Source organism: Hyla sarda, unplaced genomic scaffold, assembly GCF_029499605.1.
Source record: "Hyla sarda isolate aHylSar1 unplaced genomic scaffold, aHylSar1.hap1 scaffold_1830, whole genome shotgun sequence".
Lineage (NCBI taxonomy): Eukaryota > Metazoa > Chordata > Amphibia > Anura > Hylidae > Hyla > Hyla sarda.
This window is the reverse complement of record NW_026608478.1, coordinates 24143-49876: the sequence shown is the minus strand read 5'-3', so window position 1 is coordinate 49876 and position 25734 is coordinate 24143. Positions and strand designations below refer to the sequence as shown.

The 25734-nt window shown below is 50.8% G+C and overlaps 1 protein-coding gene across 1 annotated transcript in view; it reads right to left on the bottom strand.

Annotated features, from left to right (window-relative positions):
- Positions 1–9059: 9059 nt before the first annotated feature.
- FDPS (farnesyl diphosphate synthase) overlaps positions 9060–25734 on the bottom strand; it is a 40114-nt gene continuing 23439 nt past the window's right edge. Inside the window, exons 4-9 of the mRNA XM_056552733.1 lie at positions 16515–16637; positions 13259–13347; positions 13111–13183; positions 12959–13036; positions 12746–12880; positions 9060–9634 (exon numbers count right to left, since the gene is read on the bottom strand). Of these exons, the coding sequence (XP_056408708.1) occupies positions 9434–9634; positions 12746–12880; positions 12959–13036; positions 13111–13183; positions 13259–13347; positions 16515–16637 (699 nt within the window). The 3' untranslated portion in view covers positions 9060–9433. The remainder of the gene's footprint in view (positions 9635–12745; positions 12881–12958; positions 13037–13110; positions 13184–13258; positions 13348–16514; positions 16638–25734) is intronic.

The following is a 25734-nucleotide window of genomic DNA, read 5'->3' as shown; positions in this document are numbered from 1 at the left end:
CCGTGGGGGGAAAAAAAAAACGGTATCTGATATGAACCGGTATACCACCCAGCCCTTACTCCCAGCATGCCCTGATACAACCTTTCACTAACTACAACTCACAGCATGCCCTAATAAACCTTTCAATCACCTCTTAGAACCATAATATTTCTCAAATAACATGGTTCTATTTCCGAGTGTTCTTATAATGCTGCACGTACGATTTGTAGGCTTCCGGAGGGTGTCCTGTGGAAAGGGATTGATACATAGAAAGATCGCTTACACTCTTAGAAAGGATTTTTCGGATACAGGGGAGGACACGCATGGCAATAAAGGCAGCAATCAATGTTACTATATACCTATCACTATAAACACTATAGTAGGACATGTGTACATGTCCTACTATAGTAAGTGTTTATAGTGATAGGTGGTGATAGGCAGGGGGGGATAAGCCAGGAAACAGCACTCGAGGATGTGGAGTTATACCATAGAACAGGGATCTTGCCCTCCCAAGTGTTGCCTACTTGCCCCTGAGTGCAGCTAATGGGCAATAAAGTCAATATGGTTATTGACCATGATGGGAGCGCCAGGCGGCATTGTTTCCACATGGTTCCAGAACTCTTCAAACTTTGCTAGGAGATGGAGGTCAGGGCTGTCTGCCCCTGTTAGTACCTCTGGTTGGGTCTTCAGGTCAGGGATGTCTGCCCCCCGTTAGTACCTCTGGTTGGGTCTTCAGGTCAGGGCTGTCTGCCCCCGTTAGTACCTCTGGTTGGGTCTTCAGGTGAGGGCTGTCTGCCCCCGTTAGTACCTCTGGATGGGTCTTCAGGTCAGAGCTGTCTGCCCCCGTTAGTACCTCTGGTTGGGTCTTCAGGTCAGGGCTGTCTGCCCCCGTTAGTACCTCTGGTTGGGTCTTCAGGTGAGGGCTGTCTGCCCCCGTTAGTACCTCTGGTTGGGTCTTCAGGTCAGAGCTGTCTGCCCCCGTTAGTACCTCTGGTTGGGTCTTCAGGTGAGGGCTGTCTGCCCCTGTTAGTACCTCTGGTTGGGTCTTCAGGTCAGGGATGTCTGCCCCCCGTTAGTACCTCTGGTTGGGTCTTCAGGTCAGGGCTGTCTGCCCCCGTTAGTACCTCTGGATGGGTCTTCAGGTCAGAGCTGTCTGCCCCCGTTAGTACCTCTGGATGGGTCTTCAGGTCAGAGCTGTCTGCTCCCGTTACCCCTTTTACTGCTTTCTTCTTGCACAGCTTAATCCTAGTGGCGTGGATCCAGGTAGGGGAATCATCGGTGAGTACAGCTGTGCGGGTTACTGCTACCACAGAGGTCGGGGGGGGGACTGTAGGAAAAGTCAGCCTGGGACTTCTTTCCTTGCAGTGCTTTGACCAGCACTACGTCTCCCACTTCGAAGGGATGAGTTGGTACCTGTGAAGAAATGGTTTTACAATTGTCTTGTGCATATATGTGGAAAGGCAAATTGTAATCTGGGAGGCCTAGCCCTAGACTTGTCATTAATGCACATTCCAAGTAATTAAAAGCTTTGTACATGTCGGAGGACCATTTGATTAGATCTGGTTTGTCCGATCTTGGTAGCATCTCTCAAGATTTTGTCATAGTATGAGCAGTCAGGAATCCTCTGCCTGCAGTAGTTTATCATAGCCAGAAAAGATTGCGTTTCCTTCTGGGCGTGCGGGGTGACCAGGCCCGCTACAGACTGGACTCTAGTCGTACTCAGCTCCCTTTTGGCAGAACAAAACCCAGAAATTCAATCTGTTCGCAACACCATCCTCAAGGCAGGCCTCCTCAGAGAAACTACAAAGTAACAAATCATCAACATATTGGAAGAGAACAGAACCCTGGGGGAGGGGGGTGTGCCATGATTTTAAAGTGGCTTGGAGGACAATGGTCAACACAACTGGGGAATCAGCATACCCCTGGGGCATTGTACACCAGGTTAACTGTAGTCCCTCAAAGGAAAAAGCAAAAAGGAGTCCGGTCTCTTTGTCCACTGGGATCGAGAAGAAAGCATTCTTCAGATCGAGGACAGAAAAATGAGTTGCCTGTGCTGGGATTGATGACAACAGTCGGGTGACATCAGGAACTATAGGGACAATAGGCACAACTATTCTGTTGATGGCTCTCAGGTCTTGTACAAAATGGACAGTACTATCGGGTTTGGGGACCGGATTAATTGAAGTGCTGTAGGGAGAGACAGTATGTTCTAAAACTCAAGTTTGTAGGAAATGTTTGATCATAGGGCAGATACCTTTTAGATTTTTTCAGGTGACAAGGGGTACTGTTTTTGGTAGACCGGCAGAATGTCTGACTGTACACCATACAAGGCAAGATTCAAACCAATGTGTCCCACATCATGGTCTCCATGTGACCAGACAATGGGGTCTACCTCAGGTGGGACTTGGGTCGGGGACATAACAGGATAATGTTAGTACCCTGCAGGTGTGACTATGGGTGCGAGGTCAGACGTGACATGTAACCTGGACGGGGATGAAGTGATATGTAATTTGAGTTGACATATGAGGTCTCTTCCCAAGAGGTTTACAGGGCATTCAGGTATGATACGAAAGGAAGGGAAGGTTAAATGGTCACCCTCGGGGCATTGTATATACAGGTGCTATCAACATACTCAATTTCAAACCGTAGACATATATATATATATATATACACACACACATAGTTAAATGTATGTAAGGAGTCTCAGGCCATACATGTGCCTAGTAGTCACTAAACCTCTCGGCAATAGATAATAGGAAAGAACTAATGTCCAAACTTGGACAGAGGTGCCTTATTAAAACATAACTTTTACTAGAAATGATTAAGAATAGATGAAAAAAACAAATAGTAGTGCACAAAAGTGGTGGAAAACAAAAAAAGATACAAAATATACTATCTGTTATGTAGCAGTAAATACAGCCGTTCACCTAACACGCTCACTACCTGGACACTGTTCCGGGACCCCCTGCCACTGCAGGGACAGCTTATTGCTTTGTTCGCCGACACGTATTCGGTTCCCCGGGGTCTCTCCTACCTATCCAGCAGCCCGTCTGTTTTACCCAGAAGCATGGGGTTACTATATCAGATGGCTGGATAGATAAGATTTACTTGGGGATCATTTTTCTTGAGGGTGATTTAATTTGCCCATGGATGTATCCATATGCGACTATATACCTTGTTGATATGATGATGGGCCCCTCCTTCTAATCTCATTATTTCTTGGCTATTGCTCCAATATTCTTATGCTATATTCTATATCCCCTGATGAAGTGCGGGGAATAGCAATCTGTATCGGTTGCCCGCATGGAAACGCGTTGGGAATAAGGACTTAGTAGTACGTGTTTGTGATTAGCGAGCACTGTCTTTGAATAGTCAGTGGAGTATGGTGTACTCCATTAAATCAAAAATCCACTGTGATAATAAATAGGAGCATATTTTGTACCATCTGTGTGAACACACGGCTGTATTTACTGCTACATAACAGATAGTATATTTTGTATCTTTTTTGTTTTCCACCACTTTTGTGCACTACTATTTGTTTTTTTCATCTATTCTTATTCATTTCTAGTAAAAGTTATGTTTTAATAAGGCACCTCTGTCCAAGTTTGGACATTAGTTCTTTCCTATTATATACACACATACACAGATATCTCCTTCAAATGTAATGTGATTTTGTTTTTCAATAAGAAGAGGCTGTCATGCTCCCTGTAAACCCCACCTTACTCCTCCCAAACCTCTATGTCACCAGTCACCGCCCCTTTGAGTCTGGCTCCTTGTCTTTCCCCAGTTCTGGTCAGTCACCCTTGAACGTCTAGTATCAAATGTGTTACTGACAGTGTTACTTTACATCAAGAGACATACAAGAAACATATAACGATACCGACATTTACAAATACTTAACGTACAACACACAGGGCCCACATTCTCACCAAAATGTACACAGCTCTCTAAAAACCAATGCGCATTGCTTATAATCCAGTAAACCATTAGCTTGTTTTTAAATGCCTAAAGTAATATTTATCAATTAAATAGTGATCACTTTTTTTTATATCCTATTTTATTCTTCTTAGCCAAATTTCTTCTCTTATTATTCCTGTAATATAATCAGACAATCGCATTTCCTGATACATTTCATTTTTTTTTTTTTGCATCAACCCTGTGTTACAATGAAATATCATCAAAAAGTTCAATTTAATACCAAGTGGATATTTATTTTTATTTTATTTATTAATTTTTTTTTAACCCCATATTCATTACAACACAAACAGCTTCATAGAGGAAACCTTCACTGGCCATATTCTATACACTCCTGATTCATTAATTCACATCACACATATGCAACATACTTTATATCATAAGAACCATCCTATAAATGCCATCATATGACTACATACACAGAGCTTTCCTATAGATTTACCACATCCTCTGCATTTCATAGCAATGAACACTCATCTTCACTTATTCGAACAGTTTTAACTCTGCTAATCCAACTCCTTGAGTCTGCGTCTTCTGCAGCATCATCCTCCTAAACAGCAGCAGTCACCTTTTACATTTCCCTTTGCCTTTCAGCTTATAACTATACAAATATTGTATATAACACTGCTGTATATGAATACCACTATCCATTAACCATCAGTATATTCAAAACTTTCAACTAACTTAATTTTCACATGCTTTTCCTTTCACAAATCACCTGCTTTTTCACCAAAATGTTGAGTTTCTCTTTCTAACAACAATCTCTCTAATCCTATCAAGCAATTTACAACAATCTGCTCTTACCACTTGCACACACCGGACCAAACACACCAATTTCCTCAAAACAATGCATATAGCCATTTGTCCACTCAAACTACTGTATCTAAAATCACTAAAGAACATTATTTATGAGATAATGAGGCAATTAATACTACTCAACCACACAGACATAGCTTTTGGAATTTCTCATCATACCTTCTGTTCATCCTGCTAACTTATCAGCCCAGGGATTTACTAAGTAGTAGTTGGTGCGACTCACATGGGCTACATAAATTTTACATGTCTCTTTAACCTCAGGATAAGGGAAACTAGATTTGGAGTGAATGGTGCCAATTGTCTGTGATATTTACTAATTATAACCCCTACCGGACCGGCTGTGCTGAACAGTGAAGGCTCCGACAATTCCTGTTAACGGATAAGAAGGACGTCTTGGTCTCTTAGATAAATATCACAGAGGATGGAGGGTTGTTTATAGACTGTCCGTCACTGGCTTTCACCTATCTCCGGGTCATGGAGTTGCCTCTAGCCGGAGGGGTGGGGCGTCTTACGGATGTCTTAACAACTTACAATAAATATACAAACCAACTTATGAAATATCACTGAGCCCCTCTCGTACACTTACCACCCGAGAGAGATTCTCAGACAAACAAATAATCTTAACACTTCTAAAAAGTTTGAAGGGTACAACAAACCAAGGTACTGAACTTGGGTCTCCTAGACCCTGTTAAGTATATTATATACTATCCTAGGTTCAATTAACCCTTGCGTGTGTCCTAATACACAAAACTGTTAACCTTAGATGTACCCATGGCACACTAAATAGTTAACCTTAGCGTATGTCCCTGACACATGACACACTGTGTATCCCTGACACACAGGTCGCTGTGCATCCCTGATGCACAATATGTTTACAGGAACGAGATTTTGGACAGAGCCCTTGGTCCGAGTAAAACAGACAATAGAGTCGATCTTACCGGACTTTTGGGGGTTAACCTTCTCGATCCCGGAGCGAGCCCCCAGCTGAAAGGATCTGCTACTCCTCACTATATACCCCTGCCATATAGTGTCTTAGTTCCTCCTTGGTTTGTGTAACCTTCCCTGGCGCCAGGAGAGCGCCCCCTCATAGGAAAAAGAAAGTGAAATGCAAAAAGATATGAGGGAAAACAGACTCTACTTTATTGCATTAAGCATCAGTATAAAATGGCAAAGGACGTATTTACATTGACCATTAAAAATGAGGACACGAGTAAAAGGTGATATAATTGTTTTGATTTTACGTACTTCTTCCCAGGGTCCATAGCGCCAATTAGCAGATAGTGAAATTCTTTAGCAAGAAACTTTAGTTACAGGAAATGTAACTTATTAGGAACACGACCTTGAGAAGGCAGGGAAGGAGATAAAAAAATAAATAAATAATAAAGGAGAACTCTACTGCATGCAGCCTTTCACTAACTACAATTCACAGCATTCCCTGACATAACCTTTCACTATGTGTGATGTATAGTTCTATTTTACTTGATATCAGTTTTTCACATATGTAGAATTTCTTCTTACTGTTCTTCCTGTCGTGTGATGGACGTACAGGTACACTGCTCTATCTTCCCCGTCATGTGATGGATGTAAAGGTACACGGCTCTACCTGCCCCGTCATGTGATGGTCGTACAGGTACACGGCTCTACCTGCCCTGTCGTGATGGATGTACAGGTACACTGCTCTATCTTCCCCGTCATGTGATGGATGTACAGGTACACTGCTCTATCTTCCCCGTCATGTGATGGATGTAAAGGTACACGGCTCTATCTGCCCCGCCATGTGATAGATGTAAAGGTACACAGCTCTACCTGCCCCGTCATGTGATGGTCGTACAGGTACACGGCTCTACCTGCCCTGTCGTGATGGATGTACAGGTACACTGCTCTATCTTCCCCGTCATGTGATGGATGTACAGGTACACTGCTCTATCTTCCCCGTCATGTGATGGATGTAAAGGTACACGGCTCTATCTGCCCCGCCATGTGATAGATGTAAAGGTACACAGCTCTACCTGCCCCGTCATGTGATGGTCGTACAGGTACACGGCTCTACCTGCCCTGTCGTGATGGATGTACAGGTACACGGCTCTATCTGCCCCGCCATGTGATAGATGTAAAGGTACACGGCTCTACCTGCCCCGTCATGTGATGGTCGTACAGGTACACGGCTCTACCTGCCCTGTCGTGATGGATGTACAGGTACACGGCTCTATCTGCCCCGTCATGTGAGAGATGTAAAGGTACACGGCTCTACCTGCCCAGTCATTTGATGGACGTACAGGTACATGGCTCTATCTGCCCCGTCATGTGATGGTCGTACAGGTACACGGCTCTACCTGCCCTGTCGTGATGGACCTACAGGTACACTGCTCTATCTGCCCCGTCATGTGATGGACGTACAGGTACACGGCTCTATCTGCCCCGTCATGTGATGGACGTACAGGTACACAGCTCTATCTGCCCCATCATGTGATGGTCGTACAGGTACACGGCTCTACCTGCCCCGACATGTGATGGACGTACAGGTACACGGCTCTATCTGCCCTGTCGTCATGTAATGGACGTAAAGGTACACAGCTCTATCTGCCCTGTCATGTGATGGAACTACAGGTACACGGATCTATCTGCCCTGTCGTGTGATGGACGTACAGGTACACGGCTCTATATACTCTAATACACACTGATAAGACAACATTAAAACCACCCACTTAATATTGTGTTGCTTTCCACATGCTGTGATCCTCCTAAGGCCAGACCCCATAGCCCTGTTATGTGCCCCCGAGGTCTGGACCACATAGCCCTATGATGTGACCTTTGAGGCTCAGCCCCCACAGCCTTGTGATTTTACCCCAAGGCCCGGACCCAATTGACCTGGGATGTGACCCCCCAAGACCCCATATCCCTGTGAGGTGACTTCTGAGGCCCGGACCCCATCGACCTGTGATGTGATACCTAAGGCCTGGACCCTATTGCCCTGTGATGTTATCCCGAGGCCCTGACCCTGTAGTCCTTTAATCTGTTTCACCGAGGCCCAGATACCATAACCCTGTGATACGGTCCCTGAGGCCAAGAATCCATAGCCCTTTGGTATCAGATCCTGTTAGGTGTGACGGACGCCTCTTTTGGTGTCTTTCAGTAGATTTCCCAGAAAGCGGATGAATCTTTATAATGATTCTTCATTGAATGAATGTTTTTGTGAAGCTTCACATTTTGAGTGTCTAACCCCTTATTTTGGGCTTTTGATTTGATGGAGTAAAATGACCAACAAATATTTTAGTGTAGAGCAACCATATGCCAAGCGGTGGTGCAGCAGCTCAGGAAACGACATTGCATCAGATGCCAGAGCCTAGATTCCCCGAAATTAACAATGAAAAAAGATATTTGTGGAAAAATTTGGGACTGATGAGTGAAATCCTCTATCTTCTTCTGCTCGGCTGCCAGTACAGTCCATAATACTTCCAAATCACCCCCGCTGGGCATGCAGAAATTCAGACCTGTAGTTTCCCTCCTAAAGATTTATACAGTCCCTGGGTTCATATCCCAGACGAGCTCCCAGATGGGTTTACATCCTGGATGAGCCCCCAGAGGGGTTTATATCCCGGATGAGCCCCGAGACAGGTTAATATACTGGACGAGCCCCCAGAGGGGTTTATATCCCGGACGAGCACCCAGATGGGTTTATATCCAGAATGAGCCCCCAGAGGGGTTAATATCCCGGATGAGCCCCCAGACGGGTTCATATACCGGACAAGCCCCCAGAGAGGAATTCATATCCCGGATGAGTCCCCAGACGGGTTCATATCACAGACGAGTACCCAGAGGGGTTTATATCCTGGATGAGCTCCCAGCAGGGTTTATATCTCGGATGAGAGCCCAGATGGGTTCATATCCTGGACGGGTGGTGGTGATGGCACTACAGCTCACACCCTCAGTACTGGTGATCGGCGGTGTATGGAGGTGATGACATTACAGCTCACACCCTCAGTACTGGTGATTGGCGGTGTATGGAGGTGATGGCACTACAGCTCACACCCTCAGAACTGGTGATTGGCAGTGTATGGAGGTGATGGCACTACAGCTCACACCCTCAGTACTGGTGATTGGCGGTGTATGGAGGTGATGGCACTACAGCTCACACCCTCAGTACTGGTGATTGGCGGTGTATGGAGGTGATGGCACTACAGCTCACACCCTCAGTACTGGTGATTGGTGGTGTATGGAGGTGAAGGCACTACAGCTCAGATCAGTGGTGTATGGAGGTTTTGGTACTTCGGGGAGAGGTATATCACACTGTAGATTTACACCCACTACCATTTATTTCACCATTCACAGATTCTTTATTTAACCTTTCTATTGGAGAATAATCCAGTATGAAATCAGGATGTGTCATCTACAGACACGAGAACCCCAAGGGCAGCAGCCACTCCAGGCCGGGGCCCCTCAGGATAAATAACCATTCCAGGTGAGGCAATGCTCCGTCTGTCCCTCCCTCCCCCTGCCCCCACCATATACAGATGACCCAGAACATAGGGAACAATGAGAAGGTTCCACACCCTGAGCCGCTGCAGGAAACCTATGGCGAGAACATAGCCCCACCCATCAGTAATAGTTCTGAGCGGGCAGCAGGGGGCCTTCTGGACAGGGAGTCTGTACGCAGTCCATGGCCTCACTTCTGTCTCTTGTAGATCTTATGCGCCAGACCCAGGAAGATCTCTGTGGAAAGGCCCTGGGCATGCTGGGAGATGAGGTTCTGCAGCCGCTGGAAACTCTCCTCCTCATACTGAGCGTAGACGGCGGGAAGACCCAGATCCTCATAGAGCTGCTTCACATGCTGCACCTTCTCAGCCTCGTCCTGCCCGTAGTTCTCCTGCCAACCACAGAAAGGGTTAATGTGCACAAGTACAGGCTGCAGTACTGCTGGAGGGAGATATTGTGCCACACTGATTAATATAAACAACACAATGGTTGCAGAGTGTGACACTGGTGAACATGTATGAGAAGGTGACGGTGCAGTGTGACACTAGTGAACATGTATGAGAAGGCGACGGTGCAGTGTGACACTAGTGAACATGTATGAGAAGGCGACGGTGCAGAGTGACACTAGTGAACATGTATGAGAAGGCGACGGTGCAGTGTGACACTAGTGAACATGTATGAGAAGGCGACGGTGCAGTGTGACACTAGTGAACATGTATGAGAAGGTGACGGTGCAGAGTGACACTAGTGAACACGTATGAGAAGGTGACGGTGCAGTGTGACACTGGTGAACATGTATGAGAAGGCGACGGTGCAGTGTGACACTAGTGAACATGTATGAGAAGGTGACGGTGCAGTGTGACACTAGTGAACATGTATGAGAAGGTGACGGTGCAGTGTGACACTAGTGAACATGTATGAGAAGGTGACGGTGCAGAGTGACACTGGTGAACATGTATGAGAAGGTGACGGTGGAGAGTGACACTGGTGAACATGTATGAGAAGGTGACGGTGCAGAGTGACACTAGTGAACATGTATGAGAAGGTGACGGTGCAGAGTGACACTAGTGAACATGTATGAGAAGGTGACGGTGCAGTGTGACACTAGTGAACATGTATGAGAAGGTGACGGTGCAGAGTGACACTAGTGAACATGTATGAGAAGGTGACGGTGGAGAGTGACACTGGTGAACATGTATGAGAAGGTGACGGTGCAGAGTGACACTAGTGAACATGTATGAGAAGGTGACGGTGCAGAGTGACACTGGTGAACATGTATGAGAAGGCGACGGTGCAGTGTGACACTAGTGAACATGTATGAGAAGGTGACGGTGCAGTGTGACACTAGTGAACATGTATGAGAAGGTGACGGTGCAGTGTGACACTAGTGAACATGTATGAGAAGGTGACGGTGCAGAGTGACACTGGTGAACATGTATGAGAAGGTGACGGTGCAGAGTGACACTAGTTAACATGTATGAGAAGGTGACGGTGCAGAGTGACACTAGTGAACATGTATGAGAAGGTGACGGTGCAGAGTGACACTAGTGAACACGTATGAGAAGGTGACGGTGCAGTGTGACACTGGTGAACATGTATGAGAAGGCGACGGTGCAGTGTGACACTAGTGAACATGTATGAGAAGGTGACGGTGCAGTGTGACACTAGTGAACATGTATGAGAAGGTGACGGTGCAGAGTGACACTAGTGAACATGTATGAGAAGGTGACGGTGCAGAGTGACACTAGTGAACACGTATGAGAAGGCGACGGTGCAGAGTGACACTAGTGAACATGTATGAGAAGGCGACGGTGCAGTGTGACACTGGTGAACATGTATGAGAAGGTGACGGTGCAGAGTGACACTAGTGAACACGTATGAGAAGGTGACGGTGCAGTGTGACACTAGTGAACACGTATGAGAAGGTGACGGTGCAGTGTGACACTAGTGAACATGTATGAGAAGGTGACGGTGCAGAGTGACACTAGTGAACATGTATGAGAAGGCGACGGTGCAGAGTGACACTAGTGAACATGTATGAGAAGGTGACGGTGCAGTGTGACACTAGTGAACATGTATGAGAAGGTGACGGTGCAGAGTGACACTAGTGAACATGTATGAGAAGGCGACGGTGCAGAGTGACACTAGTGAACATGTATGAGAAGGCGACGGTGCAGAGTGACACTAGTGAACATGTATGAGAAGGTGACGGTGCAGAGTGACACTGGTGAACATGTATGAGAAGGTGACGGTGCAGTGTGACACTGGTGAACATGTATGAGAAGGTGACGGTGCAGTGTGACACTGGTGAACATGTATGAGAAGTTGACGGTGCAGAGTGACACTGGTGAACATGTATGAGAAGGCGACGGTGGAGAGTGACACTGGTGAACATGTATGAGAAGGTGACGGTGCAGTGTGACACTGGTGAACATGTATGAGAAGGTGACGGTGCAGAGTGACACTGGTGAACACGTATGAGAAGGTGACGGTGCAGAGTGACACTAGTGAACACGTATGAGAAGGTGACGGTGCAGTGTGACACTAGTGAACATGTATGAGAAGGAGACGGTGCAGAGTGACACTAGTGAACACGTATGAGAAGGTGACGGTGCAGAGTGACACTAGTGAACACGTATGAGAAGGTGACGGTGCAGTGTGACACTAGTGAACACGTATGAGAAGGAGACGGTGCAGAGTGACACTAGTGAACACGTATGAGAAGGTGACGGTGCAGTGTGACACTGGTGAACACGTATGAGAAGGTGACGGTGCAGAGTGACACTAGTGAACATGTATGAGAAGGTGACGGTGCAGTGTGACACTAGTGAACATGTATGAGAAGGTGACGGTGCAGTGTGACACTAGTGAACACGTATGAGAAGGTGACGGTGCAGAGTGACACTAGTGAACATGTATGAGAAGGCGACGGTGCAGTGTGACACTAGTGAACATGTATGAGAAGGTGATTGTGTGGCACTAGTGAACATGTATGAGAAGGTGACGGTGCAGAGTGACACTAGTGAACATGTATGAGAAGGTGATTGTGTGGCACTAGTGAACATGTATGAGAAGGTGACGGTGCAGAGTGACACTAGTGAACATGTATGAGAAGGTGACGGTGCAGAGTGACACTAGTGAACATGTATGAGAAGGTGACGGTGCAGAGTGACACTAGTGAACATGTATGAGAAGGTGACGGTGCAGAGTGACACTAGTGAACATGTATGAGAAGGCGACGGTGCAGAGTGACACTAGTGAACATGTATGAGAAGGTGACGGTGCAGAGTGACACTAGTGAACATGTATGAGAAGGCGACGGTGCAGAGTGACACTGGTGAACATGTATGAGAAGGTGACGGTGCAGAGTGACACTAGTGAACATGTATGAGAAGGAGACGGTGCAGAGTGACACTAGTGAACATGTATGAGAAGGTGATTGTGTGGCACTGGACCGCTGGTAGGGTGAGATACAGTGCACGTGATCTGCCGCCCTCCTCACCTGCAGGATCTGCCTCTGTTCGGGGGTCACCCTCTTCAGCGCCTCCACCACCAGCCAGCCGCACTTGTTGTCCTGGATGTCGGTCCCGATCTTGCCGGTCACACTAGGGTCCCCATAACAGTCCAGGTAATCATCCTGCACAATTATACAGCACTATAAGCTCAGCATTGGGGGGGGGGGGGGCTTCTCCCATCACCCACCACTGCCCCTCACCTGGATCTGGAAGAACTCCCCCATCTCCAGCAGGATGGTCTTGGCGCTCCGGTGCTCATCTTCTCCGTCTATTCCAGCCTGAGGAGAGAGAGAGCGGAGGATGAGGATGACTGCACAAAGCGAGTGTAAGCTCAGCAGCCCAGGACACTCACCATAAACATGGCGGCAGCCACCGGCAGGTAGAAGGAGTAGAAGGCCGTCTTGTATTTCACTATGGATTTATACCTAGGAGGAGGAGCCGAATGTGAGACACGAAAGTCACCAGCACCTGCAGTCAGTGCAGAGGACAGCGCCACCTACCTGCCCTCCGTGTACCGATCCAGATCCACCTTCTCCGGCTGAGCCGTGATAAGATCCAGCGCCTGCCCCAGCTCCGTCTGGTATGAGGTCTGAAAGTGACAAACAGAGTGTGACCGCCACATATAGTGCAGACCACCCCCAGATAAAAAGCAGACCGCCAGACACAGTGCAGCCCACCGCCAGACACAGTGCAGCCCACCGCCAGACACAGTGCAGCCCACCGCCAGACACAGTGCAGCCCACCGCCAGACACAGTGCAGCCCACCGCCAGACACAGTGCAGCCCACCGCCAGACACAGTGCAGCCCACCGCCAGACACAGTGCAGCCCACCGCCAGACACAGTGCAGACCACCGCCAGACACAGTGCAGACCACCGCCAGACACAGTGCAGACCACCGCCAGACACAGTGCAGACCACCGCCAGACACAGTGCAGACCACCGCCAGACACAGTGCAGACCACCGCCAGACACAGTGCAGACCACCGCCAGACACAGAGCAGCCCACCGCCAGACACAGTGCAGCCCACCGCCAGACACAGTGCAGACCACCGCCAGACACAGAGCAGACCACCGCCAGATATAGAGCAGACCACCGCCAGACACAGTGCAGACCACCGCCAGACACAGTGCAGACCACAGTGCAGACCACCGCCAGACACAGTGCAGCCCACCGCCAGACACAGTGCAGACCACCGCCAGACACAGTGCAGACCACCGCCAGACACAGTGCAGACCACCGCCAGACACAGTGCAGACCACCGCCAGACACAGTGCAGACCACCGCCAGACACAGTGCAGACCACCGCCAGACACAGAGCAGACCACCGCCAGACACAGAGCAGACCACCGCCAGATATAGAGCAGCCCACCGCCAGACACAGTGCAGCCCACCGCCAGACACAGTGCAGACCACCGCCAGACACAGTGCAGACCACCGCCAGACACAGTGCAGACCACCGCCAGACATAGAGCAGACCACCGCCAGACACAGTGCAGACCACCGCCAGACACAGTGCAGACCACCGCCAGACACAGTGCAGACCACCGCCAGACACAGTGCAGACCACCGCCAGACACAGTGCAGACCACCGCCAGACACAGTGCAGACCACCGCCAGACACAGTGCAGACCACCGCCAGACACAGTGCAGACCACCGCCAGACACAGAGCAGACCACCGCCAGACACAGTGCAGACCACCGCCAGATATAGAGCAGACCACCGCCAGATATAGAGCAGACCACCGCCAGACACAGTGCAGCCCACCGCCAGACACAGTGCAGACCACCGCCAGACACAGAGCAGACCACCGCCAGACACAGAGCAGACCACCGCCAGACACAGTGCAGACCACCGCCAGACACAGTGCAGCCCACCGCCAGACACAGTGCAGACCACCGCCAGACACAGTGCAGACCACCGCCAGACACAGTGCAGACCACCGCCAGACACAGTGCAGACCACCGCCAGACACAGTGCAGACCACCGCCAGACACAGTGCAGACCACCGCCAGACACAGTGCAGACCACCGCCAGACACAGAGCAGCCCACCGCCAGACACAGTGCAGCCCACCGCCAGACACAGAGCAGACCACCGCCAGACACAGAGCAGACCACCGCCAGATATAGAGCAGACCACCGCCAGACACAGTGCAGACCACCGCCAGACACAGTGCAGACCACAGTGCAGCCCACCGCCAGACACAGTGCAGACCACCGCCAGACACAGTGCAGACCACCGCCAGACACAGTGCAGACCACCGCCAGACACAGTGCAGACCACCGCCAGACACAGTGCAGACCACCGCCAGACACAGTGCAGACCACCGCCAGACACAGTGCAGACCACCGCCAGACACAGAGCAGACCACCGCCAGACACAGAGCAGACCACCGCCAGACACAGAGCAGACCACCGCCAGATATAGAGCAGCCCACCGCCAGACACAGTGCAGACCACCGCCAGACACAGTGCAGACCACCGCCAGACACAGTGCAGACCACCGCCAGACACAGTGCAGACCACCGCCAGACATAGAGCAGACCACCGCCAGACACAGTGCAGACCACCGCCAGACACAGTGCAGACCACCGCCAGACACAGTGCAGACCACCGCCAGACACAGTGCAGACCACCGCCAGACACAGTGCAGACCACCGCCAGACACAGTGCAGACCACCGCCAGACACAGTGCAGACCACCGCCAGACACAGTGCAGACCACCGCCAGACACAGAGCAGACCACCGCCAGACACAGTGCAGACCACCGCCAGATATAGAGCAGACCACCGCCAGATATAGAGCAGACCACCGCCAGACACAGTGCAGACCACAGTGCAGACCACCGCCAGACACAGTGCAGACCACCGCCAGACATAGAGCAGCCCACCGCCAGACACAGTGCAGACCACCGCCAGACACAGTGCAGACCACCGCCAGACACAGTGCAGTCCACCGCCAGACACAGTGCAGACCACCGCCAGACACAGTGCAGACCACCGCCAGACACAGTGCAGCCCACCGCCAGACACAGTGCAGCCCACCGCCAGACACAGTGCAGCCCACCGCCAGACACAGTGCAGCCCACCGCCAGACACAGTGCAGCCCACCGCCAGACACAGTGCAGCCCACCGCCAGACACAGTGCAGCCCACCGCCAGACACAGTGCAGACCACCGCCAGACACAGTGCAGACCACCGCCAGACACAGTGCAGCCCACCGCCAGATAGAGCAGCCCACCGCCAGATACAGTGCAGCCCACCGCCAGACACAGTGCAGACCACCGCCAGATACAGTGCAGACCACCGCCAGACACAGTGCAGACCACCGCCAGACACAGTGCAGACCACCGCCAGATACAGTGCAGACCACCGCCAGACACAGTGCAGACCACCGCCAGATACAGTGCAGCCCACCGCCAGACACAGTGCAGACCACCGCCAGACACAGTGCAGCCCACCGCCAGATAGAGCAGCCCACCGCCAGATACAGTGCAGCCCACCGCCAGATAGAGCAGCCCACCGCCAGACACAGTGCAGCCCACCGCCAGACACAGTGCAGCCCACCGCCAGACACAGTGCAGCCCACCGCCAGATACAGTGCAGCCCACCGCCAGACACAGTGCAGCCCACCGCCAGATACAGTGCAGCCCACCGCCAGATACAGTGCAGCCCACCGCCAGATACAGTGCAGCCCACCGCCAGATACAGTGCAGACCACTACTCCCTTCCAGACACCACAGAATGGACTCTGACCTCTAAGAAGAGCTCCAGCAGGTGGAGGTAATATGGCTGCCGCCGGCAATACTTCCTCAGGACGCGGTAGATGCAGGATTCCAGCAGGAAGGAGTCATTGATGGCGTCCAGCCCGATCCCCGCCTGAGAGAGAAACCAGAGTGATTGGCATAATACAACCCCACCCCCGCTGTACTACATGACCCCTCCCTCCCCCGCTGTATTATATGACCCTCCCCCGCTGTATTATATGACCCTCCCTCCCCCGCTGTATTATATGACCCCTCCCTCCCCCGCTGTTTTATATGACCCCTCCCTCCCCCGCTGTATTATATGACCCTCCCTCCCCCGCTGTATTATATGACCCTCCCTCCCCCGCTGTATTATATGACCCTCCCTCCCCCGCTGTATTATATGACCCCCCCCCCCCCGCTGGATTATATGACCCCCCCCCTCCCCCGCTGGATTATATGACCCCCCCCCTCCCCCGCTGTATTATATGACCCCCCCTCCCCCGCTGTATTATATGACCCCCCCCTCCCCCGCTGTATATGACCCCTCCCCCCCGCTGTTTTATATGACCCCCCTCCCCTGTATTATATGACCCTCCCCTCTCCAGCTGTATTATATGACCCCCTCCCCCGCTGTATTATATGACCCCCCTCCCCAGCTGTATTATTTGACCCCTCCCCCGCTGTATTATATGACCTCCCTCCCCCGCTGTATTATATGACCCCCCCCCTCCCCCGCTGTATATGACCCCTCCCCCCCGCTGTTTTATATGACCCCCCTCCCCTGTATTATATGACCCTCCCCTCCCCAGCTGTATTATATGACCCCCCCTTCCCCCGCTGTATTATATGACCCCCCCCCTCCCCAGCTGTATTATATGACCCCCCCCTCCCCAGCTGTATTATATGACCCCCCTCCCCCGCTGTATTATATGACCCCCCTCCCCCGCTGTATTATATGACCCCCCTCCCCAGCTGTATTATTTGACCCCTCCCCCGCTGTATTATATGACCTCCCTCCCCCGCTGTACTATATGACCCCTCCCCTGCTGTACTATATGACCCCTCCCCCGCTGTATTATATGATCCCTCCCCCGCCGTACCATATGACCCTCCTTCCCCCGCTGTATTATTTGACCCCTCCCCTGCTGTACTATGACCCCTACCCCGCTGTATTATATGACCCCTTCCCCCGCTGTACTCTAAGACCCCCTCCCTCGCTGTACTCTGACCCCTCCCCCGCTGTACTAAATGACCCCTCCCCCACCGTACTATATGACCCCCTCCCCATTAAAAATAGATATAAGCTAATATACTGCAGAACAACGTTATTTCCCTCAGACATTGCAGATCCCTATTAACCACAAGATAAGAAGAGGAGTTGGAGACAAAGGGGAAGATTTATCAAAACCCGTCCAGAGGGAACGTTTCTGAGTTGCCCATAGCAACCAATCAGATCGCTGCTTTCATTTTTAACAAGGCCTCTGCAAAGTGAAGGAAGCGATCTGATTGGTTGCTATGGGCAACTCAGAAACGTTCCCTCTGGACGGGTTTTGATAAATCTCCCTCAAAATATTTGAAGAAATCTACGGGGGGATTAATCAAAACCTGTGCAGAGGAAACGTTGCCCATAGCAACCAATCAGATCGCTGCTTTAATTTTTAACAAGGCCTCTGCAATCTGATTGGTTGCTATGGGCAACTTTTCCTCTGCACAGGTTTTGATAAATCTCCCCCTAGACTGTGCAGAAGGGCAGATATATCCGGAATTTTCTGGTAAAATAGGGAGAAGGCAACTAGAGATGAGCGAACTTACAGTAAATTCGATTCGTCATGAACTTCTCAGCTCGGCGGTTGATGACTTTTCCTGCATAAATTAGTTCAGCTTTCAGGTGCTCCGGTGGCCTGGAAAAGATGGATACATTCCTAGGAAAGAGTCTCCAGCCACCGGAGCACCGGAAAGCTGAACTAATTTATGCAGGAAAAGTCATCAACCGCCGAGCTGAGAAGTTCGTGACGAATCGAATTTACTGTAAGTTCGCTCATCTCTAAAGGCAACATCAGTGAACTACGGCCAAGAGAGAAATGAATCTTTAATATGCTAATACAGTCCCTCCCCCCCCCCCGATGGCCCCGACATACAATAATTTCAACCTACGATGCTTTTATATGTCGGGCCATCCCATAAATGGCTATCTGGCAGCACTGTGCTTCAGCTGCCACCGGATAGCCGTTTAAGGAGCCCCGTAAGCTCCGGTGATGGTTACTTGCCTGTCCGCAGCGCTCCAGGACATCATCTTCAGGATCCCCTGCATCGCCGGCGCTCTCAGTCGTCATCATGTCGCCGCGCACGCCGTCCCGTCATCCAATAGGAGCGGCGTGCTCAGTGACGTAATGGAGGTGATGAGGAACGACTATCCCAGGCAACAGAGACGTTCCGGAGAGGCGAGACACCCCGGGAACGCAACGACAGCGATGGACGGCGACCTCCAGGGCAGCGGTGACTGCGAGGACAGGTTAGTATAACGTCCTATATTTAACATTGCATGGATCCCTCAACATACGATGGTTTCAACATATGATGGTTCATTTGGAACGGATTCCCATCGTATGTTGAGGGACCACTGTATATACAAATGCAATATTCAAATAACCAAATCAAAATATAACACGATGATTCTGATGTGATAACTAACCAATGTTCTTCTGTGTTTTCTGCTTTCACACTATAAAAACTCATCCGTTATAAACGTCCGTTAGAAAAGCCACGTTAGACCATAAGCTGAGGTGTAATGGACCCGGAGTCAGGAGATATTATTAGTATCCTCGCTTCATATTATACTCGCTTCATATTATCCTCGCTTCATTCTTTATTATCTGTTAGATAACGGCTTTTATCCTCGCTTCATATTATCCTCGCTTCATATTATCCTCACTTCATGTCTCTGATGTGGGGTCTTCCCCGGATACTCACAGAACCGACCTGAAATAATCCGGACTTTACAACATCTTTACAGCCGGATCTATCTTATCATATTGTAACCGGGTCTTATTAATATGTGATGATTGTTTATTATTCTACTTTAATTTTCTTATTCTCAAATATCTGATTTATAGAAAAATTCTTTAATAAAAAAACTGGGTGACTGATGAGTCTTTATGTCGTCCACTCGGTTTATAATATCCGTTGTTACTTCTGAGTTCAGAGGAGGTGACATCAGCGACTCCTGCAGTGCTGCGGGACTACTACTACTCCCATCATGGTACAGACTCCTGCAGTGCTGCGGGACTACTACTACTCCCATCATGGTACAGACTCATGCAGTGCTGCGGGACTACTACTCCCATCATGGTACAGACTCCTGCAGTGCTGAGGGACTACTACTACTACTCCTATCATGGTACAGACTCCTGCAGTGCTGAGGGACTACTACTACTCCCATCATGGTACAGACTCCTGCAGTGCTGAGGGACTACTACTACTCCCATCATGGTACAGACTCCTGCAGTGCTGAGGGACTACTACTACTCCCATCATGGAACAGACTCCTGCAGTGCTGCGGGACTACTACTACTCCCATCATGGTACAGACTCCTGCAGTGCTGAGGGACTACTACTACTCCCATCATGGTACAGACTCCTGCAGTGCTGCGGGACTACTACTACTCCCATCATGGTAGACTCCTGCAGTGCTGCGGGACTACTACTACTCCCATCATGGTAGACTCCTGCAGTGCTGAGGGACTACTACTACTCCCATCATGGTAGACTCCTGCAGTGCTGAAGGACTACTACTACTCCCATCATGGTACAGACTCCTGCAGTGCTGCGGGACTACTACTACTCCCATCATGGTACAGACTCCTGCAGTGCTGCGGGACTACTACTACTCCCATCATGGTACAGACTCCTGCAGTGCTGAGGGACTACTACTCCCATCATGGTACAGACTCCTGCAGTGCTGAGGGACTACTACTACTCCCATCATGGTACAGACTCCTGCAGTGCTGAGGGACTACTACTACTCCCATCATGGTACAGACTCCTGCAGTGCTGAGGGACTACTACTACTACTACTCCCATCATAGTACAGACTCCTGCAGTGCTGAGGGACTACTACTACTCCCATCATGGTACAGACTCCTGCAGTGCTGCGGGACTACTACTACTCCCATCATGGTACAGACACCTGCAGTGCTGAGGGACTGCTACTACCCCCCCATCGTGGATCAGACTTCTTTCCATGATGGGAGTAGTAATTTGCCGGTGATAGGTGTTTTTTTGCGCCCCCGTAGATCCATGTGTCCGCTCCTCCCCCAGCTCTCCGAACATTTCCGAAGCTAGAACTGGGGGAGGGCAGAGTGAGGAGGTTCATGCCCCCTCCCTCATCTCCCCTCACTGAGGACGTAGAGCAGTGCTCCCAATGAGCTCTATGTGTAAAGGGGGACATACTGCACGGGCCAAAGGGGGACATACTGCACGGGCCAAAGGGGGACATACTGCACGGGCCAAAGGGGGACATACTGCACGGGCCAAAGGGGGGACATACTGCACGGGCCAAAGGGGGACATACTGCACGGGCCAAAGGGGGACATACTGCACGGGCCAAAGGGGGACATACTGCACGGGCCAAAGGGGGACATACTGTACGGGCCAAAGGGGGACATACTGCACGGGCTAAAGGGGGGACATACTGTACGGGCTAAAGGGGGACATACTGCACGGGCTAAAGGGGGACATACTGTACGGGCTAAAGGGGGACATACTGTACGAGCTAAAATGGGACATACTGTACGGGCTAAAGGGGGACATACTGCACGGGCTAAAGGGGACATACTGTACGGGCTAAAGGGGGACATACTGTACGGGCCAAAGGGGGACATACTGCACGGGCCAAAGGGGGACATACTGCACGGGCTAAAGGGGGACATACTGTACGGGCTAAAGGGGGACATACTGTACGGGCTAAAGGGGGACATACTGTACGGGCTAAAGGGGGACAGACTGCACGGGCTAAAGGAGGACAGACTGCACGGGCTAAATGGGGACATACTGTACGGGCTAAAGGGGGACATACTGCACGGGCTAAAGGGGGACATACTGTACGGGCTAAAGGGGGACATACTGTACGGGCTAAAGGGGGACATACTGTACGGGCTAAAGGGGGACATACTGTACGGGCTAAAGGGGGACATACTGTACGGGCTAAAGGGGGACATACTGTACGGGCTAAAGGGGGACATACTGCACGGGCTAAAGGGGGACATACTGCACGGGCTAAAGGGGGACATACTGCACGGGCTAAAGGGGGACATACTGCACGGGCTAAAGGGGGACATACTGTACGGGCTAAAGGAGGACAGACTGCACGGGCTAAATGGGGACATACTGTACGGGCTAAAGGGGGACATACTGCACGGGCTAAAGGGGGACATACTGTACGGGCTAAAGGGGGACATACTGTACGGGCTAAAGGGGGACATACTGTACGGGCTAAAGGGGGACATACTGTACGGGCTAAAGGGGGACATACTGCACGGGCTAAAGGGGGACATACTGCACGGGCTAAAGGGGGACATACTGCACGGGCTAAAGGGGGACATACTGCACGGGCTAAAGGGGGGACATACTGTACGGGCTAAAGGGGGACATACTGCACGGGCTAAAGGGGACATACTGCACGAGCTAAATGTCCCCCTTTACACATAGCGCTCATTGGGAGCACTGCTCTACGTCCTCAGCTCGGGGAGATGGGGGAGGGGACCTGCCATGGAGATCTATGTCCTCAGGAAGGGGGCGTGGCCGTAGAGATCTGCGTCCAGCCGAGATGAGGGAGGGGGCGTGAACCTCCTTACTCTGCCCTCCCCCCAGTTCTAGCTTCGGAAATATTCGGAGAGCTGGGGGAGGAGCGGACACATGGATCTACGGGGGCGCAAATTTCCACCTCACACCGGCCGTGGGAGTCTAATGTAGCCTCCCCAGCTGTCTGCAGTGTTTGTACTACAACCCCCATCATGGAACTGAGTCTGTTCCATGATGGGGGTTGTAGTATGGGGGCTGAGGGATTGATCGCACCAGGTTTCACTTCTGAGCCCAGATGTGATCCGAAGTTATTAAGCAGAGGAGCGGGCGGCATGGTGCGCAATCCTGCCATGTATCAGTGTTTTTTAACTTTCATTTTTGAATCCCCCGTGAGGAGCCCCGAACGGCCGGTGCCGAGGAGCCCTGCATGGTCTGTACTGAGGAGCCCCGAACGGCCGGTGCCAAGGAGCCCTGCATGGTCTGTACTGAGGAGCCCCGAACGGCCGGTGCCAAGGAGCCCTGCATGGTCTGTACTGAGGAGCCCCGAACGGCCGGTGCCGAGGAGCCCTGAATGGTCTGTACTGAGGGGCCCCGAACGGCCGGTGCCAAGGAGCCCTGCATGGTCTGTACTGAGGAGCCCCGAACGGCCGGTGCCGAGGAGCCCTAAATGGTCTGTACTGAGGAGCCCCGAACGGCCGGTGCCAAGGAGCCCTGCATGGTCTGTACTGAGGAGCCCCGAACGGCCGGTGCCAAGGAGCCCTGCATGGTCTGTACTGAGGAGCCCCGAACGGCCGGTGCCGAGGAGCCCTGAATGGTCTGTACTGAGGGGCCCCGAACGGCCGGTGCCAAGGAGCCCTGCATGGTCTGTACTGAGGAGCCCCGAACGGCCGGTGCCGAGGAGCCCTAAATGGTCTGTACTGAGGAGCCCCGAACGGCCGGTGCCGAGGAGCCCTAAATGGTCTGTACTGAGGAGCCCCGAACGGCCGGTGCCGAGGAGCCCTAAATGGTCTGTACTGAGGAGCCCCGAACGGCCGGTGCCAAGGAGCCCTGCATGGTCTGTACTGAGGAGCCCCGAACGGCCGGTGCCAAGGAGCCCTGCATGGTCTGTACTGAGGGGCCCCGAACGGCCGGTGCCGAGGAGCCCTGAATGGTCTGTACTGAGGAGCCCCGAACGGCCGTTGCCAAGGAGCCCTGCATGGTCTGTACTGAGGAGCCCCGAACGGCCGGTGCCGAGGAGCCCTAAATGGTCTGTACTGAGGAGCCCCGAACGGCCGGTGCCGAGGAGCCCTAAATGGTCTGTACTGAGGAGCCCCGAACGGCCGGTGCCGAGGAGCCCTAAATGGTCTGTACTGAGGAGCCCCGAACGGCCGGTGCCAAGGAGCCCTGCATGGTCTGTACTGAGGAGCCCCGAACGGCCAGTGCCGAGGAGCCCTGAATGGTCTGTACTGAGGAGCCCCGAACGGCCGGCGGCCGATGCTACTGCTAGAATGCTTTTCACATAGCGCTGCAGTGGCATAGGTATATAGATGCGCTGTGCTGCACGGGTACATTATACATATATTTATTAATGCGCCGGTGGGGGGGGTCATATCTAATGCGCTGCAGGGGGCATATTATCAATGTGCTGGGGGGGCTAGATATATAGGCTATATGTCTGCCCCCCCCCCCCCCCCACCTCTGCAGCGCTATATATCTTGCCCCCACAGCACTTCTAATATACATATGGTCCCCTGCTACTCACAATGTTCATTTTTAAATCTTCCGCCGGGAGCCCTGAATGGCTCCTCGGCACCGGCCATTCAGGGCTCCTCGGCACGGGCCATTCAGGGCTCCTCGGCACGGGCCATTCAGGGCTCCTCGGCACCGGCCATTCAGGGCTCCTCGGCACCGGCCATTCAGGGCTCCCCGCGGGGGATTCAAAAATGAAAGTTGAAAAACACTGAGCGGACCATGCCACCAGCTCCTCTGCTTAATAACTTCGGATCACATCGGGTCTCAGAAGTGAAACCCGGTGCGGTCAATCCCTCAGCCCCTGTACTACAACCCCCATTATGGAACAGACTGTGTCTTGTGATATCTGTGTCCTTTGGGCCGTTTTGTGGGAGCTTTTGTCGACCCTCTAGGACTAGCCTTTAGCAACATGGAATCTACCCGCTGTTTGGTCTCAATTTCAGAGACGTTCTAGTCGCAGGTGACCGACTGCTGCTGTTTAATCAGAACGCAGAGCGGCGCAGAACTTGCCTGTCACAGGTTTTGCAGCTTCATGTAAACATTTTCCCTTCTCCAGCTCACTGTGAACCGCTTATCAGCATCACAAAGCAAAAGTGTACAAAACAAGGTCAAATGCATTCCTTAATAAGATTTCATTTTGGATTTTTGAGCTTTACGAAATCTAAGACATTTTCGCTTCGGAAAATGTTTTGTTTTTGGATTTAGATTTTCAACATTTTTAGATTTAAATTAATTAAAAGTGCCGTAGATTCTGAATGTATTTTTATGTCTAGTAAATAGTGATCGGTGTCCCCGATATCTTGTGTGTAAATATGTACTTCTGATATATTTTTATTATATCAGTCAAGTAACGTTTGTGTAAATCGTGCTGGTAACGTGGCGTATAAACATGGTCTGATATCAGTTGTGCTGTACCGGTCCAGTTTCTGTATCAAGTGACATCTTTTGTGTATCGTTCTGCTGGTAGATTTCCAGTCCAGTATCCCTTTACTGTATTCTTGAGAACTTTTTAGCGTACTGCTGATATATATTTTATTTTTGTGTATCAGCCAGTATCTTTTTGTACCAGAAGATTAGCAATACCAATTTGTGTACGGCCAATCCAATGAGAGATCGCGCCAATAGGGTAATTTACAACCCTCAAAAGCTTCAAAAGAGACTTCAAAAGCTTTAAAATTGTTCAATTCCTGCACTGGTTAACTGTTTAAGAATAAAGAGGAGCCATTTGCCCTCTGCATTTAAAGGTTCAACTTCCTCCCTCCCTGGGTGTGAAGAGCCACGTGACATCATGACGCACCGGGAGGGAAATATCTTGACAAGATGAAAATTAATGTCGATATGCAACTTGCATGAAAAAGGTAGATTACACCCAGACTTATGGTCTGAGGCTCTTAAACAACATAAAGGGATTTTAGAAGATAATGATTTGTTGGCATCTGCTCAAGCATGGCACCGTACTTCATGTGCTATAGCTAAAGAGAAATATGTAGAAGAAGAATGCAGAGACAAAAAGGGGAAAGTGACTGTATTTGTATTACAAAGATAAAGAACTATCACCGCCCTATAATGATGGTGATCCTAACTGTTGGGTATGTCCGCATTGGGGTCAGCAAAACCTGCCCTCAGCAAAAACCTGTGTTTCCTTTAAATGCTCCACCTTCTACTACCACAGCCCCTCCCTATACTCCAAAAATGTA